This window comes from Electrona antarctica, assembly GCF_951216825.1.
Source record: "Electrona antarctica genome assembly, chromosome: 10".
Classification (NCBI taxonomy): domain Eukaryota; kingdom Metazoa; phylum Chordata; class Actinopteri; order Myctophiformes; family Myctophidae; genus Electrona; species Electrona antarctica.
Window position 1 is genome coordinate 48152785 of NC_136791.1, and position 19794 is coordinate 48172578.

Sequence of the window (19794 nt, forward strand, 5' to 3'; positions counted from 1 at the left end):
ATTGCAGCAGCGAGAGAGACGGAGATCTCCGCTGCGTGTGTGAGTGCCTATATCCCGGTGAGTGCAGGAACAAGAGCGGATGAGTGCCACTGATGCTTGACTGGGGTGAGGAGAGGGAGAAGGGGGGTGGGGTGGGTTGGGGGGGGGAGCAAAGAGTCTACCAAAAAAAGGAACCCCAGAGGTGGCTATCATCACTGAGAACCCGGCACGGTTGTTTTGAGGCTCTCATGTCTCTCTCTCGCTCTGTCCCTTTTCTGCTCTTTCTCTCGCGCTGCTGCTGATCTGAATATTTCGCAGATGTACCACAACTATTCCAGTTGTCACTGCTGCGCCGGCCGCCTCTCGTCTGGACCCCTCGCAGCCTACGCGTGCTTCCCCCGTGGCCGGACGGAACACTGGCGCCCTGTGGAATAGATGGACGAACACCGAGCTCCACAGGGGATCTGTGCTTTCTTCTTGTCCTTTACACCTCTAATCTGTTTCTCAAGGTAATGTTCATCATGTTTCTATAACCTCCTTCTTCTTTCAGCGGTCTGGGAGTCAATAATTCACACTGTGTACATTCCACTTACTGTATGTGTGGCAGTGATGGGGGTGGGTGCAGGTTGGGGGGGTGGTGGTGGGGGGGGGGGGATTATGCAGCTGAAAACCTATTTTAAGAGTAATTTCCACAGCAGAGTGAATATGCATATCAGAAGCCACATAATGATGCTGTAGGACTCCCCAATCCTTTGGTTGGCGGTCCTGCGTGTGTGTGAGGTATGAATAAATAAGGCGGGGGGGGGGGGGGGGGGGGGGTCTCTGCATCCAAGCAGTGAGGACTCATGTTCAATCACAGCAACAGAATAAAAGGGTTCTCTTCTAAATTTTGAAATGCCAGTTATAGACATTGATATGATCGACTTTGATTCATATTTAATGTTTTATTTTGACACGCCACGCACAAAAGCCGAAACAGATACTACTGTTTGCAGATATAGCTCTAAGATTGACTGCATTATGTGGTGAAGAATATTGATAGGTACCCTAAATCTATTCGGACGAGAGAGAGAGGGAAGAATATTCTTTCAGAGTATATCTCTTGGAGCAGTATACAGTACTGTGTATAAGGGAAAAAGTCAGACTTATCATGACTAATGATGGCATGTGTGTGTGTGTGACCAACAAGGCTCCAGGGCACTGCATCACATACAGAGTTGCTGTTATTTCAATCTCTCTCTCTCTCTCTCTCTCTCTCTCTCTCTCTCTCTCCCCACAGCTTATCCCATTTTGGGTGGGAACCCCTTTTGGTGTTAGCATTATGTTATGCTTTAGCTATTGAAAAATAGCAGATCTACAAGCTCATAGCGCGCCACCTTGTAGATCTGCTATTTTTGAAAAATCGAAGAACTGACATAGAACTGACATATAGAAACACTTTTTCAGAAAACTGTCAGGATGTAGAAGACATTTTTTAGAATCTGATCTCAGGTCAGAACGGCTTATTATGTTACCACAAGTATAGCTCCTATAACCTGACCACCTCAGTTTATGACAGACATATAGTCAGGCAGCCTACTGTACCTCTCAAAGGGCGGCAGTGGCTCTCAGGTGGCAGTGAGGAGGTAGAGTTGTCCGTTTGGCAACTGGATGGAAGGTTCCCGGCTCTATCCCTGGCTCCTTCTGTCTTTGAGCTAGCCCATTTAGACCATACCATCCATTCTACAAATGTCTTCTAATGTCTTCTGAGACAGTTCTGTGAAAAACCCATGTTTCTATGTCAGTCGTGTTCAAAAAGTGTCAAGGACCCCCAAAAATATATGTAATTGGCCCGCCGACCCCCATCTGAAAATATGTTGTTCCAGGGACCACCTGCCAGAAGCAAAGATTTGAGTTAAAAATGTTCACTCTGAAAGAATATAATATTCAAAGATTTGTGCCTCATTTTCATGATTTTTCAAAAATAGCAGACCTACAAGCTCGTAGCGCGCCACTCGGTGGCGCGCTATGAGCTTGTAGATCTGCTATTTTTCAATAGCTAAATTATAACATAATGTTTAAAACACCAAAAGTGGATCCCGCCCACAATGGGTTAAGATACTGAGCCCCTAACTGGCCCCGATGCGTAGGTGTGTGCCTTGCATGGTCGCCTCCGTCTCCGGGGTGTGTTACTGTAACACATTATAACACTACAAGTGCTTTGGATAAAGGCTATAGAAATACAGACCAATTACCAAGGTCCTTCGTAATTACCATATCAAACTGCATGCTTCAAGAGTCAGTGGCTACACTTGTCAGCTCATCATCTACACCGTTTGATGTAAATAGTCATTACACACCGAGTGTATACGTTCCCCAACATTTCACAGTATATGACAATAAGCCCACTGGCGGCACAATAGTCATTAACCCATTCAGGCCTGACGTCGAAATTAAAAAAAAAAAGTTTTCTAAATCATGACAATTTTCGGAAAGATTTGAGGCACATTTTAACTATTTAAAAAAAATAGCAGACCTACAAGTTCATAGCGCGCCACTCGGTGGCGCGCTATGAGCTTGTAGATCTGCTATTTTTCAATAGCTAAATTATAACAATGTTTAAAACACCAAAACGGGTTCCCGCCCCAAAATGGGTTAATGGTTAATGTGGTTAAACGCTAACGTGACATGGATGCGTTCCAGGTCTCAATGGATTAAATATAATCAGGCTACAGTGTTGCAATATGAGTGATATCGAGACGATGCTGAGACAGAGAATTCGTTGTTCTCGTCTGCAGCTCAGCCACTTTCTTCCAGTAAATGCTGTTTTGCGCCCTCCATCCCCCTGTACGGTGCGATAGCCCTGTCTCTTTTCTGTCATTTTTTTTTAAGGGAGATTCACACTGGCAGGAGAGCCTGTGATAAAAAAAATGCTCCCTCTGCCTGTCAAGGCCTCTCCAAACTTAACTCCTTTTGAACGGGAACCCCTTTTGGTGTTTTAACTAAGCATTATGTTATAATTTAGCTATTGAAAAATAGCAGATCTACAAGCGCATAGCGCGCCACCGAGTGGCGCGCTACGAGCTTGTAGATCTGCTATTTTTTTTAAATCGCGAAAATGCGGCACAAATCTTTGAATATATATTCTTTCAGAAGACTTTTTTTTTTATTTCGACGTCAGGCCTAAATAAGTTAACTCCTTTCTCTGGGATCCATTTCACAGCCGGTGCTCTGCTCTCAGCCAGCGGTAGTGGGGATAGGGAGCTTAAAAAAAATAAAACTTCCCGCTATTCCCCCTGTAACAGAAAGTACTGCTCGGCGATAAATCTTTTAAGCCAATGTCATAAAGCGCACTTTCACAGGTGTAGCCTGCAGCCGGCCTATACAGAGAACATTGGACGAAAGCCGAGTAGTGTGTACGCACGCGCGTGTGTGTGTGTGTGCGTGCGTTCATTTATGCGTGTGCACATGGTTGTTTCCCTGAATCTGTGTGTGTGTGTGTGTGTGTGTGTGTGTGTGTGTGTGTGTGTGTGTGTGTGTGTGTGTGTGTGTGTGTGTGTGTGTGTGTGTGTGTGTGTGTGTGTGTGTGTGTGTGTGTGTGTGTGTGTGTGTGTGTGTGTGTGTGTGTGTGTGTGTGTGTGTGTGTGGGGGGGGGGGGTGGGGGGGTGGGTTGGGTGGATGCAATACAGAGGAATACTCAGTGCCAGTGGGAGTGTCTCACTTCACAAAAGGACAGAAGACAATGTGAATTTCCAGGATTAAGAAGGCTTACACTGCTGCTAGACAGAGAGCTTATGCTGTGTTGAGAGGAGATCACAGCAACATTGAGGAAATGCCATGTGTAACAGAGCCAATACACACGCACGCACGCACGCACGCACACTGATGGGCACATACAAACACACTCATGGCCACACTCATAGGCTGGCACGCACACACGCGGGCAGCCGGGCACGCACAGACACGCACGCACGCACGCACGCACACACACACACACACACACACACACACACACACACACACACACACACACACACACACACACACACCAAAAATGTTGAATTTTACACATTTTACGATACACAGTAAAATTAAGGGCTTTAATTTAACTTTTCAAATGTGAAAAATGGGCCATTTCTTAGCAAAGATGAATTACCACTCAAGATGTTTCCTGTGCATAAAACTGTATTAATGGAGTGTGGAGTGAGAAGGACACAGAGGTCCTCTCTAATGCCATGCCCTGTCATTTATGCTAATATTCCTCATGCAACATGCATGCCGTGCACAAGTATGCATAATATGTTGATGGTGGCGGACGTACGATGAAGAGCAAAGGCTTTCCGATGCATAATAATTAGTATACAGATTCTTGTGTACTGTACGGCCTGGTGTCACATCAAAAGCATCCGAGAAAGTACAAACTGGCCTCATAACAACACAGTACGGCCTCAACCCAACCCATGGTATATACAGTATTATCCCATTCTCGACGGTAACCCCTTTTGGTGTTTTAAACATTGTTATGCTTTAGCTATTGAAAAATAGCAGATCTACAAGCTCATAGCGCGCCACCGAGTGGCGCGCTATGAGCTTGTAGGTCTGCTATTTTTGAAAAATCGTGAAAATATTTATTTCAGATTTTAGAAGATTTTAGATTTTATTTTTTTTAATTTCGAGGTCAGGCCTAAATGGATTATTACACCGCAATCATCTTGTTCGCCACGCCGTGTAACATATATTTTGTGTCGAGGGCAGTCGCTATTAGTGGTGTAATCGTTGTTATGTTAGCAGGGCATGCAACAACGACATTACTTGACTGATCGTGGACATACAGTGTCATTTTCAATTATCACTCAGTCTGGTGAGACGTACTGTAGGAGGAAACTAGGCAGGAGGCAAACCATAGTCCTAGAGACCTCCCAGTGCCTGATGTCCCCCAAGAACACACAAGGCAGGGAGAGCTTCCTACTAGTTCTGGCAGGGGAGAAAGGACAGTGGGCGGGTCCGTGGGGGGGGGGGGTGCCCTGGGCACGGCGGTTGCTGAGGTGTGGTCAGCACTGGTTTGCTGCACCTGGCCGGCAGGTTTCGAACCACAGCCTGTTGGCCGGGTGTGGCTCGCCCTCCCGGTGCTGGTTGCGCCTCGGTGATGGCTGTGCACGGGGCGCTCCTCCGTGGACTTGTCTATAGCTGGAAGCCTGGAGGAGAGGAGCAGTGACTTGGCCAATCACTGCTGACCCGCCAACTGGAGAGTGTAGTGGTTGAGGGTTGAAACACTCTCTCTCCTCCAGGCCAAGGCATCCATTAGAAATGGATTATATTCGCATCTTTGATGTATTTACAAACAAAAACTCAGGAACTTGTCTGTCATTACAGTGTGTTGTGATGTCTGGCACAGGGACCTAGAGACACATCTCCTCTGTGCAAGCCAGGCCTATAGCTTCCTCTCTGGATTGCAAGAGAGTATAATATCATGACTCAGCATTTGTTTTAATCAGCTGTGTCGTCACTGCATGGGTAATGTGTTCTGCCCCCATGCATGTGTACATTACAGATCCTATTCAAACAGTCCAAACATTGAGAACATTGTGGTGATAATAATGGCTAACGGGTCACTCTTGGTAGCCGAAGCCGTTTGGCATGTGTAAAAACAGCCGTCCCATGCCCTATAAACGTGAATGCCTGTTATGCTGGTGTGTCACCACTTCCTGCATCCGTTGTTTGAAATCAAATGCCTTCCAGCTTTTCGTACACATTCCAGCCATTTAATGTTTCTGTTCACTTAGTAAGAGACCACACCTTCGCTCAAGTTTAACAGTTTATTGAATGATAAATGGGGGGAGGAGGGGAACCCGGGATGGGTGAGACTCAGGGTGGGGGAGTAGTCTCGGGAGAGGACGCCGTGTATGCGCGCTCGGAGAGCGGACGTCTCTGCTCCGGTACTGCCCGGGTTCCTGAAAGAGAAGGAGAGAAGTGTGATTATGGAGATGGAGGTGGAAGGGGTGGATGGAGGGATTGTTCTCGACCACGTAGGCAGTGAGAACGGGTAGTTGTCGGCGCACAGGTGTATTTATACTGTGGTGATTGTGGCAGGATTGGACAGGTGATAATGGAAGGCAGGTTTGATAAGGAAGGGGGAGTGATTGATAAGGAGGGGGGAGTGGTTAAGGTCGAGCGGAAGGAGGCCTCTTCTCCCGAAACTGCGTTGTATAAATACAACTTCCCATAGTCTGAGATACAGGAAAGGCAGAACAGAGAGAGAGAGAGGGAAAACTTGCTGCAGGTCTGAGACGCTGAGCACAAAATGCATCTGGGGGTGATTGGGGGTGGGAGACTGGGAGTCCACACCAATTTCGGTGCCAAGTCTCCAACTTAGTCATGGTGTGTTTTGAGTGTTAATAAGCCAATCAGAGTGCCGGCTCCCATTACCTTTGAGGCCTGCAGATGTGCCTTCATCATAGCCCACTGTTAATTATATAAAGCTAGGAGGAGATGCTACTGTAACTGCTTAGTGAAATTGCATTCCGTCTATGGCAGCAGCATGATGTCAGGAGATGGTTTGCTACAACTAGAGGTAGCCTACTGGGGCCACTGTGTGGCTCTCACACCGATGTTGCACCGCCGACCCAATCGATATGTCCGAGTCATCGTGTTGAGGGCTTCGTCAGGGTACCTGTTGTACCCGTATGTCTGTGTCCCTTTTGTGCCCATATATGGAGATATGAGATCTCTATGTGTCTGTCTACCTGTGTCCTTTTTAATGTTTTTTTTGTGGCTTTCGCCTTTATTTTATATATTTTATGGAGGGACAGACAGTAGGCTGACAGGAAATGGGGAGAGAGATGGGGGGGAAGACATGCAGTAAAAGGCCGTCGGGATCGGGAGTCGAACCCGCGGCACACTGCCAGACTGGCTTACCAGCCAAGGTGCCTGGACCATTGAGCCATGGCCCAGGCCACCTGTGTCCCTTTTATTCCCATATAATTCCTGATATCATTAGTATATGCCCATTGGTATGCCCATATACTGTATGAGCATATTGGTTGGATCGGCAGTTCTAGACAAACGCATCAGAACGACTTGACAGCAGGCACTGCACTTCCCTGAGTCCTTGCCAATGTGCAGGCCGAGTTTGAAGTCGGTCAGTCCCATATGCACACGACTATATATGGGCATATGGGCGGATCTGTGGCTCTGGACAACCCGATATGTTGGTTTTATGCTTATAATGAATAGCATTTTTATAGCGCTTTTCCAAGTGCTCAAAGCGCTTTACAATGGTTCATTCATTCATACATTGGGAGGTGGAGCGGCGAACAGTCGACGCAAGCGTCCTCACTTCCCACATTTACACACCAATGGTGGTGTGCTTACACCGACCGACTCATTGGAGTTGGCGGTTCAGTGTCTTGCCCAAGGACACTTCGACATGTGGACAGGAGGAGCCGGGATTCGAACCACCGACCCAGGGATCATTGGACGACCTGCTCTACCTCCTGAGCCACAGCCGCCCTTATGTCTGATCACCACAAGACCCTCAACAACTAGGCTCCCCGCTTATACCTCTCTGACCTCCTCCAACACCACGCCACCCCTCCAGCTCCCTGGAGGTCTGGTGAAGGTGATGCCAACCTCCTGGACATCCCCAAAACGTTGTCCGTTGCAGTCCCCTCCCTTTGGAAGTCACTCCCACCTCACATCAAGGCCGCTCCTCCCACCCTTGCCCAAACAAAGTCTCCCTCAAAACCCACCTTTTCAGACTTTCTTTCGCCGCCTAATTCAAACTCCCTTTCTGCTTTTAGTCCTATAGCTTAGTGTTTTTTTCCCTTTTTGAGTGGTGTTAGTACCCGTGTGTGTTTGTGCCGGTACGGGTGAGCATGTTTGCTATGGTTAGTATGTGACGTCACTGCACCACTCAGTTCACACGGGTGTGATTTTTTTTATATATATATATGTTTTTTTCCTTTCTCTCTATAATAAAATTGTTTTGTTTCTAAAGCAACTTTGGGTACCAAGGAATGTGATTATATGTGTGTTATAACGATACAGGTGGTTATAATATCGGTTATATCTGAGTCTGAGTGACATGGCCTTGGTCTGCCTACTGGCCCTCCCAGTAGCCAATTTTAATATAGGATACAGAAAACAGTAGAGCACAAACTCTGTGGGTAAGATATCAGTACACTCTGATTGCGCCAGATCACACACCTCATTTTAAGACCTACAAAGTACGCTAAATAGGTGGCAAGATGATGTGTTATCTAGACAATGGGGGTGTAAAAAAAAGACGTCATCGTTCGGAAGATAGCAATGAGCTATTGAGCTATCATAGAGCAATGAGCTATCATAGCGCGCCACCGAGTGGCGCGCTACGAGCTTGTAGATCTGCCATTTTTGAAAAATCAAAGAACGACTGACAGAAACATAGCTTTTTCAGAAAACTGTCGGGATGTAGAAGACATTTTTAGAATCTGATCTCAGGTCAAAATGGCTTAATGTGATATGCGCTCTTACCAGGTGAGCCAACCAACCCCCCCATACTAGATTTTGACCTACCTACAGTTGTCTTTTTTTCCTTTTTTTTCCTCCACATCGCAACATTTTTAGTGTGAAGAACTGAAAGGCGATTGGAACAGACAACGTGGCCTGCCGTAGTACATAAGGAGATTTAAGAGGATTATACTTTTGCAATTTTAGAGTCAATGCATTATTCATAATCCTTTGCATGGCTGAGGCCAAATCAGGAAAGGACCTCAGGTCATTAGCAGAGATACAGCTCTCTGGGAGAGAGGCAGTAGGTGGAGAAGGAGGACTAAAGCCTAATTTATACTTAATCGTACGACCACTTGCAGACAAAAACTAAAAAAAATAAAGGAGTGAGATGATTCAAGGCTATAATTGCAGCACACAGTGCCAGTGGTGGAAGAAAGTACTGATATCTTTTACTTGGGTATTGCGACGGCGGGGGGGATGGGGGGGAGGGGGGTTGTCGGGATCGGGACTCGAACCTGCCACACACTGTCAGGCTGGATTGCCAGCCTGGGTGCCTGGACCGCTCGACCGCGGCCCAGGCCCCCCTCTCAATTTCTCTCTCTATCTCTTACTTGCTGTCTGCCTGTCTGTCTCTCTTGCCCTCTTCCATGCAGGATGGTGAACCCCAAGGCATTTCTGCATTCTCTGTGTGAATTAGTTAGATACTTTAAAAGCCTTATGCCTTATCTATGACAAGTAAGACGCGCGAACGCGGGAAGCGAACGCAGCTCGTAAATTGCAAAAACAACAATTAGAATAAATTACGTAATTTTGTAAGGTTTTTGTTAAGTTCTCTTTTTTTTGTGTTTTTTAAGATTTTTTTAAGTTAAGTTTTTTTTAAGTGAAGTTTTTTTTAAGTTAAGTTTTGTGTGTGTGTGCGTGCGTGCGTGTTTTTCCTTTTTAAGTATTTTTTTTAAGTTTAAGTTTTTTTTAAGTGAAGTTTTTTTTAAGTTACGTTTTGTGTGTGTGTGCGTGCGTGCGTGTTTTTCCTTTTTAAGTTTTTTTTTTAAGTTTAAGTTTTTTTTAAGTTAAGTTTTTTTTAAGTTAAGTTTTGTGTGTGTGCGTGCGGGCGGGCGGGCGTGCGTGCGTGCGTGCGTGCGTGCACTATTATTTTGGGCTAGTATTGACAGTGTCGTCGTTAAGCAGCTAAAGGTGCGCCCTCTGGTGGCAGGCCGGTGGTGTTACAGCGTGACGGACAGACAGACAGGATCTGCTGGGTCTCATAGTAAATGCTCACTGCGTTCGCAACTACTGCGTGTGCTTAGAACGGGTCTCCTGCAGATGCGATTATGCTGCCAGAGGTATGAGATTGTTCTTTCTGGGTGTGAAATAATGTGATCTCATGTGAATCGGCCTGGAAGTGCTGGAAATTCCTTTTTAGCCACAGAGTCGCGTCTGACAAACAACTTATGCTGAAATCAAAGCGACGTGAGGTTGATGTTGCACAGGGGATGTCCACCCCCCCCCCCCCCCCTTTATGAATGTATTGCATAAATCCATGACGCAGCTGACTATATTGTACTTGTCACGATCCGTGACCTGTTCTGTCTCTTTGCTGTGTTTTCTTATGTCCTGGGTTTTTAGTTAAGAGTTTTACCTTACACTTGTGTACCTTTTTATTTTGTAGTATTGTGTTGTGCTTTCCTGTCTGCCCCTTTGGTTTTGTACCTGCCTTGTCTATTTTGTGATTAGTCTAGTTTTCTCCATCTGTGTCTTGTTAGTCTCCCAGCCAATCCCTGTGTTGATTTGTCAGTTGTATTTCACCTTTGTCCAGTTAGTCCTTGCCTATTTATATTCCCCTGGTTTTTCAGTTCCTTGCTGGTTCGTTGTTAATATGTTGCCTGTGAGTATTTGTAACCAGTTTCCTTGTATGTTTCAATCCCCTAGTTTTCCCAGTATAGTTGTCCCTGTATTCCTGTGTGCCTAGTGTTCTGATGCCTCTACTGTTTTTGACCTTGCCTGTACCTGGATTTAGATTTTGCCTGCTCCTCCTGTTTTGTTTTGCAATAAACCACTGAACCTGACTTTCCCTGCCTCTGCCTCTCATCCTGCATTTGGGTCCTACACTAAACCTGACTCACACCGTGACAGTACTTCCATAATGAGATGGGGCTAGAGAGACCAACACTATCAGAGACCCTTTCATCAAGCTTCTGAATAGACTGTAGGGACTACAATGACATGTCTCCCTCTTTCAGTGACAATTGGAAGATGAAACAAAGAGACCAGATGTCTTAAAACATTCTGTTTCATCAACAGACTGGGTTATCAGGAGGCAGTGGACATTCTGCAAGGTGAAACCCATATGGCTATAGTGTCCCAAGACTCCCAAAGCATATAACCATCTGATATTTTACTATTGGCCCTTATCTGAAGTTAGTGTGTATGTGTGTGAGGAGAGCTATCTTTGTGAGATATTGACCAAAGGATATCTCGGAGGGCATGATTTTTAAAAAATAGCAGACCTACAAGCTCGTAGCGCGCCACTCGGTGGCGCGCTATGAGCTTGTAGATCTGCTATTTTTTAAATAGCTAAAGCATAACATAATGCTAACACCAAAAGGGGTTCCCGCCCCCAAAATGGGTTTTAATATGGCTATAGTGTCCCAAGACTCCCAAATCATACCATCTAATATTTTACTATTGGCCCTTATCTGAAGTTAGTGTGTATGTGTGTGAGGAGAGCTATCTTTGTGAGATATTGACCAAAGGATATCTCGGAGGGCATGATAATGGCACATCTTATCTTGATTTAGGTGCAAAGAGAGTATAGCGGAGTAATGCCAAGGATGATAAATCCTTCATACCTACTGTATGCATAAGCTTGTCCACAATACACATGCATGTGCATGTGAAATGGTGCACGTGCATATTCACAGCAAAGCATTGAGAAACAGAACTGTTACCGTACTTGTGTTGGTAATGGATGCGTGTGCTCTTTTGAAGTCGGGTAAAAGTTAGTGGTGCATTTAACTTGTAAAAAATATTAAATTCAGTCTATACCTTTTCTTTCGGAGATTTGTCTGTGTCAAACACAGCGAGTGGTGGAGAAATAATCCCTTTTGTAGGCCTGCTAGTGAGACACTAGGATTATTATTGTTTGTACTGTAGGCCTGACAGTCAAGGCTCATACATAGTCTGGATTTTCGGTGGTTAGGTGACCACCGAACTACAACATGACGTCACGAGCCGCGGTGAAGAGCAAACCACCGCCACCGCTCCAGCCCTTCTCTCTGTTTTTACTCACCACCGCTCAGCGTTATTTCAGCTCCGGTGGTCAGCTCACCACCGGAGCTGTGGTCACCTCACCACCGAAAATCCAGACTATGAATAGGCCTTTAGTCAGTCCATCAGACTGTCTGTCTGTCTGTCAGTCCATCAGACTGTCTGTCTGTCTGTCAGTCCATCCATCTTTCCGTATGTCCGTCCGCCTGCCCATCCATAGATGGACTGCAATTACATTTCCTGAGTACCTTCATCAGAGGATGATTATGGTGACCCGCATGACCTTTCCTGTAGTAGCATCACCCTTCAGCCAACGTTTTGAGTCGGAGCAGCATGGACACTATAGAGCGTCGCAGTCCCGCCCCCTAACAGGGCCCAGGAAATGATTCTCCGTTCATTTTCCTCATAGACATTTCAAAAAGTATTCATTTAAAGACCTTTTAAGCCTCGTACAAAGCCAACTCTTGTCGTGGCAAATCATGACAACAAACACAATTTTTCGGGTTGAACAAATAATTAGAAAGAAGAAGAAAACGGCACTTTTTTTGTTGTTTTTCTTCTTTGTAATTATTTGTTTGTTGTCATGATTTGTCACGACAAGAGTTGGCTTCGTACAACGCTTATTAGGTCTTTAAATAAATACGTTTTGAAATGTCTATGGGAAAAATGCATTGGAAACTATTTCCTGGGTCTGGCATCGTCATGAAAGGGGGCGGGACTGCGACGCTCTATATCTATAGTAACTCTCTCCTTTGGAATACTTTCTGCAATTCACATTGACGGGTTCACAGTGTCTTGCATTTGCAGTGATATAACATAACATGACTACATTCATAAGGAGATACAAAGCCGCACATGTCTCTCCTTTCTGTTTGGTAATACATTATTCATTGAAAGTTTATTCATTACAAAGTGTCTTGTCATATGAACAATAATCACCCAGCTCCCACCCCAACGCCTCTCCTCAACAATGCCAGGCTTCGTTTCATTTCCTCGTGCTGCCTTTCATGTCTCACCACTAGTACTGTAGTTATCAAATCTCTTGGAAATCGGTTTCATCATGTCTGAGGCAGAAAGCCCCCGTTGCCCATTTAACCCATTTTGAAATGAGATCAGCTGTCTAAGAATGTCTTCTACATCCTGACAGTTTTATGAAAAAGCTATGTTTCTATGTCAGTCGTTCTTCGATCTTTTCAAAAATAGCAGACCTACAAGCTCGTAGCGCGCCACTCGGTGGCGCGCTATGAGCTTGTAGATCTGCTATTTTTCAATAGCTAAAGCAAAACATAATGCTAACACCAAAAGGGGTTCCCGCCCAAAATGGGTTAATTGTATGACCCTCATTTTGAAAGCTCTGCAAGGGGAATACATAATATTTGCACCCTATTCTTGTATAATGAAAGCATTTCTTTTGTAACATCAAAGCACTGCCAGCACAATTAATTACATCTCCATTATTATACTGTACTATACACTGCATACTTTACTGTATACTGTGTGTGCGTGTGCGTGTGCGTGTGCACGTGTGCGTGCGTGCGTGCGTGCGTGTGTGTGTGTAAAGTTAGACTTATATGCAATTTAGAGATCTAAAGATTTGTTTTGGGGCTTTCATGCCTTTATTTACGCAATTTAATGTGCATTTCCTCTGTAAAGAAAAATCTATACTCTACTCTAGCTACAGTACAGTTGAATCCTTCCTACTCCATGACACCCATGGGGTCTGAACTTCTCTCTGTTGTTCTCCCACTTCTCAGGAAACATGGTGAGCAAGGAGGACAGCACATGCGTGGATCTCTCAAACTCGGATGAGTCGGACTGCGAGACGGTCCGTTCGCACAGTCTCGACGCGCACGGAAGGCCGCAGGTGAAGAAGAGGAACAAGGCCTTACAGGTACGATTCAAGGATATCTGCGACGCTCAGAATGAGCAACGGGGAAGGCGCTCGCGCTCCATTTCCTGCAAAGTGACGCACAGGAAGTACATGACCATGCCCTCCCGGCGCTCCATCCCCAACGTGACCAAGAGCACCGGCGTTCAGACGTCGCCGGACCTCACCAAGCGATACAAGACTTTCCCTTTTGAGAGGAAAAAGGGGCATACGTTTAAACACACCGCCCTGGTCGAGGACCACAGGGGGCAAAACAACGGCTTTTTAAGTGATATAAAGGCAGGCGCGGAGGACGACGGAAGCACGGATCGGTCCTCTGTGCACAAGGGTAAGATAGTGGGGCAGACGAAAGCGCTGCTTCACCACACGGACGACGGCGACACGGAAGACCTTCCGGGCGCCAACTGTTTAGGCGGATCCTCGCGTCCGGATCCGTCGCTCCTCTCTAAAGACCCCGAGTCGCGTCCAAACAAACCTCCCGCCGCGGCGGAGCAGGAGCGCCAGGGCCGCGGCGCCACTGGAGCCAAACACAAAGGATTACCCAAAGACGAGACGGGCGGCGCCAGCTGCACGTCCACCAAGCGCCACCTGGCCAACTCCGAGGAGATCTTACGGGACACGGGGTCAAAGGGCGCGGCGGGCCCTCCCTGGAACTCCCTGACACAGATGGAGTCTCTGGGGAGCCCCTCTGCCCGCTGCAAGCGGAAAAAGGCGACGCAGCCGAACGGACAGCAGTCGTACACGTTGCCCCACAGTGGCAAGTGCTCGGCGCAGGGTAAGGGGCAGCCCCGCGCGCGGCACGCGTCCGCCTCCTCGAAGATCCAACACACGGGCAGCGAGGACAAGGGATTTCCTGCTGGAGCCCCGCGCTTAGGGGCCAGTCAGCCGACACTAACCGGGGACGGGGATATCAAAGCACAGCTCCAAGCCATGGAGAACCTCATCAGCTCCAGCCAGGAGACCATCAAAGTTCTGCTTGGAGTCATTCAGGAGCTGGAGAAAGGCGAGGCACAGAGAGAAGGGTGAGTACGATTTTGTGCATACACTTGCATCGGTGGCACAGACCATATCATTCATATGCAATGCCAAGTGTCGGCGAGCATACGTGTAATTATTACTGTCTGCACATCAGCTCAATGCAAAAGGCAAGTGTCTATCTGACTCCTAATATATCACATCATTAGACACATGTTCCTTTTCAGACACTGAAGCGCTAACAAGCTTCATAAAGTTCTCCAGCCATGTCCAATAAGGCGGTTCCAGGAATTCCACTACTGTCGGTGTAAGAAACCATTTGCTCAAACGCACGCACGCACGCACGCACGCACGCACGCACGCACGCACGCACGCACGCACACACTGTGTACTGTATAGAACTTTATAGTGACAGAAAGCAAATTACTGTTAATAACCATAGCCACTGGAGAACAAGGCACCCCACTGTGCCTTTGTGGAACCCAGTTTAAAACGCTCAATTAGTGCCAGATCATAAAGCATTTCCTTTCATCTCCAGACAAGTATGGTCTCTGCGGTACCTTCACTGGGCTCTGTTCCCTCGCTATTTATAGAGAAGTACAGTCCGAGGCTATAAGGCCTATCTTCTCAAGTTCTTAAAAAGCCTTCCTTAAAAACCTTAGACCCAAATTCTGAGATGGGCCAAAAAGCTACTAAAAGCTTCTCTCACAGTTTTTTTTTGTTTTTTTTGTTTTTTTTAAGCATGGTGCAGCTGCAAACATTTCTTTTAGAACAAAACATTATGGACTGACTATATATATATATATATAATTCGTTTTTTGGTTTTTAGACAAATTCAGAAACGGGTCTCATGGTCGCAGCGAACGTATTTCCTGTAGGCGGAGACAACATATCTGCGGTTAAACAGCCAGGTCTTCTACCACATTGAATGGTAGAGTACTTTTTACTAACACTCATACTTTAAATGCTTAGTTATAAAAGTACAGCAGCCTTGTGTTCATACAACAGAAAGATTGGGTATTGGGTAAGACTGACGTTATGTATCTTTCAGGACCTTTCACTGCTTCGTCTCAACCATTACTCTATATGGCTCTGGTCTCAGCCACCGCGGTGTATTTTTTGACATTCTGTTTCTCTCCAATGTTGAATGTTGCCACCACTGTTGGAGCAGCCATAAACTACACAGGTTCATCCCGATGTTCTGGAGCATCTTTGTAAAGTTAGTGTTAGTAAAAAGCAGGTAAAAGAGTAACGTTTGAGCAGACGAACATCAGTCACTCTACCATTCAAAGTAGTAGAAGACCTGGCTGTTTACACAGGGATCCGCACGTAATTCAGACGGAGCATTGCTCCCGTGCTTGCGGTTATGGTTAGGTTAGGGTTTGAGGTAGGTTGTCGTTTGTCGGACCAATGACTATAGTCTGAACTAAGTACTGCACCCGTTTACACCACAGATATGTCGTCTCCGCCTACAGGAAATACGTTCGCTGCGACCATGAGACCCATTTCTGAATTTGTCTATATTCAGCTATAGTGTAGATAGCAAATCGGCTATGTTTGTCCTACACAAAGATTAAATTCCCATTGACAAATAGATGATGTATGATGATAAGAGCACCCCTCACGTCACACAGGTGTGATTTTCTTGCCACAAAGCAGAGTTTGAAGGATTCAAGCTGATATGGAAGTTGACATCTGCGACTGGTCTAGTCTAGACTTGCGGTTGTTGACTTTCATCTATAAGTGCTGAGCCACACCGCTTTTAAGCTCATTGGTCAATATCTACAACTAAATAGAATAAAACTAAATAATATATCAACCAGCTGTATGTCTTTCGATAAGCTTGATCCCGCATAACTTCCGGGTATGATGATGATGTCACGCGCATACCCTCTCTAAGTACAATCAGAATATATACTGTAACTGATTAAAAAAAGAAGGAGATCCGGGCACTCAAAGTTTAAAAAGATGAAAAGATATTATCCAACATGTTTCGACCTTCATCAGGGCTAACACATTTGTCTACCTGTACGTCTCCATTGAGCCCCTGGTTGTCTCTTTGCCTCTCCAGAATATATAGCTACAGTATTTGATACTTATTTTAATGAAATACCCTAGATTTAATGTGGAATGTGTGTGAATGTATGTTGTGATAGACACCAACTTTTTAAAAGTTGCTATATATACGTATACAATATCGGCGAGTAGGAGTTATTTTTTTTATATATAATTTTTATCCCACGATTTTGCAACCCATTATTTTCATCCAGTGTCAATTATCTAATGTAATCCTGGGCGCTACACTTCCTCTGCCAACTTGGGGGGGGGGGGGGGGGGGTAGCGGACTGACCTCATGCCTCCTTCTATGCATGAGTAGTCCAAGCTGCTTCTTTTCACCTGACAGGGGAGAGTTTCCCCGGCCGGACGTAGCGTGTGGAAGGAACACGTTATTCCGACCAGTTCCTTTCCCCTCCATCAGGCGCCCTTGCATGGCTGGCCAGGGGGAGGTTGTTTAGAGACCAGGATTACTGCATGTTTTTTGTGAGGGTACCTACCCTAGGGGACACGGGGAGAACATGCAAACTAGTAGTAGTAGGAGTTCACAGATTTCTCTTGTCGTCGTAGTATGCCAGTATGTTCTAAAAATCAAATCAACCCACCCCCCCCCCCCACCCCCCATGTATGTGTGTGTGTGTGTGCGTGTGTGCGTGCGTGCGTGCGTGCCTGCCTGCCTGCCTGCCTGCCTGCCTGCCTGCCTGCGTGCGTGCGTGCGTGCGTGCGTGCGTGCGTGCGTGCGTGTGTTGTGTGCAACATAGGCTAATGTATAAAGAGATAATCCGGCCACACCTGACACAAGCAGTTGTTCACGGGTTATCAATAGAGCACAAATTAATATCCATTTTCCAGGCAGCAGAACCACAGGCGAGAGTATAGATGGGATGTGAGTGGAGTGATATGGGATGGGGGTGGCTATAGCTGCAGGGTGGGGGGGGTGGGGTGGGGCGGGGCGGGGGGCGGACCGGGGCCAGCGGAATCAGAATGATGAGGGGAGGGGAGGGGAGGGGAGGGGAGGACATACAGTATCCCAAGGACCGCTGACGCGGTCCAACAACACGGCGCTGAATCCGTGCCAGCATACGAACAACTCATAGAATGACTTTCTACGTGGCACGGCTCATATAGGGTGACTTTTTTCACCATCATGTATCAATAACCCATTTGGACCTGAGATCAGATTCTAAAAATGTCTTCTACATCCTGACAGTTTTCTGAAAAAGCTATGTTTCTATGGCAGTGGTTCTTCGACTTTTCAAAAATAGCAGACCTACAAGCTTGTAGCGCGCCACTCGGTGGCGCGCTATGAGCTTGTAGATCTGCTATTTTTCAATAGCTAAAGCATAACATAATGCTAACGCCAAAAGGGGTTCCCGCCCAAAATGGGATAAAGTCATATTGGGTGACAGCTTACCAGGTTTCACAGGATGTCAATATACTGGGTGTGGGGTGAGCATTTACTCTTAAATGTATTTTGTGCTGAGTCAGCGCGGGTACAAAGTGAGCGTTTGATGTACATTCTGGCGTGTTGCACACTGTAAATACCGCAGTGAGTGAGTGAGGGCCCTTTAACCCATTTTGTGCGGGAACCCTTTTGGTGTTTTAAACATTATGTTATAATTTAGCTATTGAAAAATATCAGATCTACAAGCTCATAGCGCGCCACCGAGTGGCGCGCTACGAGCTTGTAGGTCTGGTATTTTTGAAAAATCGTGAAAATATTTATTTCAGAAAACTGGAGGATTTAGAAGATTTTTTTTTTAAATTTTGTGCTCAGGCCTAAAGTGATTAACTTGGGGTTCACGTATGAAATTCCCAGAATGCAGTGTACTGTATCGTCGCATGCTGTCAGATCTATAGGAGTAGTACTGTCCTTGCACGCATGGGGGGGGGGGGGGGGGGGGGGGGGAGGAGACAATGAAAGAACTTCATTTCAGAACAGAGGATGGATTGAACTCATTGACCTTGAGCGTACCATCAGCATTTTCGATCCACATGCAGGCGCGTTGCTCTCTCTCTCTCTCTCTCTCTCTCTCTCTCTCTCTCTCTCTCTCTCTCTCTCTCTCTCTCTCTCTCTCTCTCTCTCTCTCTCTCTACTGTGTTCGTGTGCGTTTGTGCATATCTGTTTTCCGTGTGTGTCTGTGCACTGCATGCACGTGCGTGCGCATATATAATATGAGTAACATGTGCATGAGGTCACCCCTCGTGTCGTGGCAAACTGTTGAGGTCCAGCCCCTCCACTTGTCATCCATCAGTTTGAAGGGCTCTGGTGACAGTAAGCAATTACGTGCGCTGGTTGAAAGCCCAACCCCAACCTGTCTCCCATCAAGTCTCCCCCCGGCTGCACTGCATCTTAACATCACCCCCACATCTGCAAAATGCTACCGTACATGTATACAAACATTAATGTGTGTGCAATTGTGCATGCACAGTAGTATGCACATGAACCCACACTAATGCTTGTGCACGCATTAGTAACCCACAAACACACATATATTCTACAATATGGGACAAAATTTATATCGTGGGGCATCATAGCGGCACTACTTGAAAACGGAGACGATTTATTCAGAAGTAATCATATCTTCATACCCGTTGAAATGTTTTGCCATGGACCTCCACAACCACAATGCCCCTGGGAGAGGGCTATAAAGCATGAATCCTCCCAAAGTGGAGGACTGCAATGTAAATAATTACAGTCTCTCCATAGTGCACTGAGCCTTGGGGCTGTGCACTTATGCCATAAAACGAGACAGATGTCATTTGTCACCGTGACTGTTTCTGCATCCCTATACAGCTCATTATTTCTACAGCAAATTGAGCCGGACAAAGAATTAAAAACAAGGCACGCGGTGGCATAAACAAAACTATTGATCTCTCGTTACAGTGATTTATGCGGCGTTAAGTTGCTTCTTGGCTATCTATAGCAGGGGTTCTCAACCCGTGGGTCGCGACCCCTCGGGGGGGTCGCCAAATTATTTTGGGTGGGTCCCCAAATTATTTTGAAAAAAAAGAAAGACAAAAAAAAAGTTTGTTTTTTGCAACTGAATGGCTGGAAAGTGGAAATGAAGAGTTTACATATAGTACATGCATACACCTTCCCTAATGATTATATCTGGTTTCAGTATTTATTTATGGTGTGTTGTCTCTATTATTAAGGTTAT

At 46.1% G+C, this 19794-nt stretch overlaps 1 protein-coding gene across 2 annotated transcripts in view; it reads left to right on the forward strand.

The window, feature by feature from the left end:
- Window positions 1–405: 405 nt before the first annotated feature.
- Window positions 406–19794, forward strand: part of LOC306931015 (inhibitory synaptic factor 2A-like) — a 39303-nt gene continuing 19914 nt past the window's right edge. The window contains exons 1-2 of one of the 2 annotated variants that reach the window (XM_079512182.1): window positions 406–488; window positions 13467–14622. In XM_079512182.1, the coding sequence (XP_079368308.1) occupies window positions 13472–14622 (1151 nt within the window). In that variant the 5' untranslated portion in view covers window positions 406–488; window positions 13467–13471. Of the gene's footprint in view, window positions 489–10315; window positions 10331–13466; window positions 14623–19794 lie in introns of those variants that run through there. The other variant, XR_013790952.1, reaches the window with a different exon arrangement.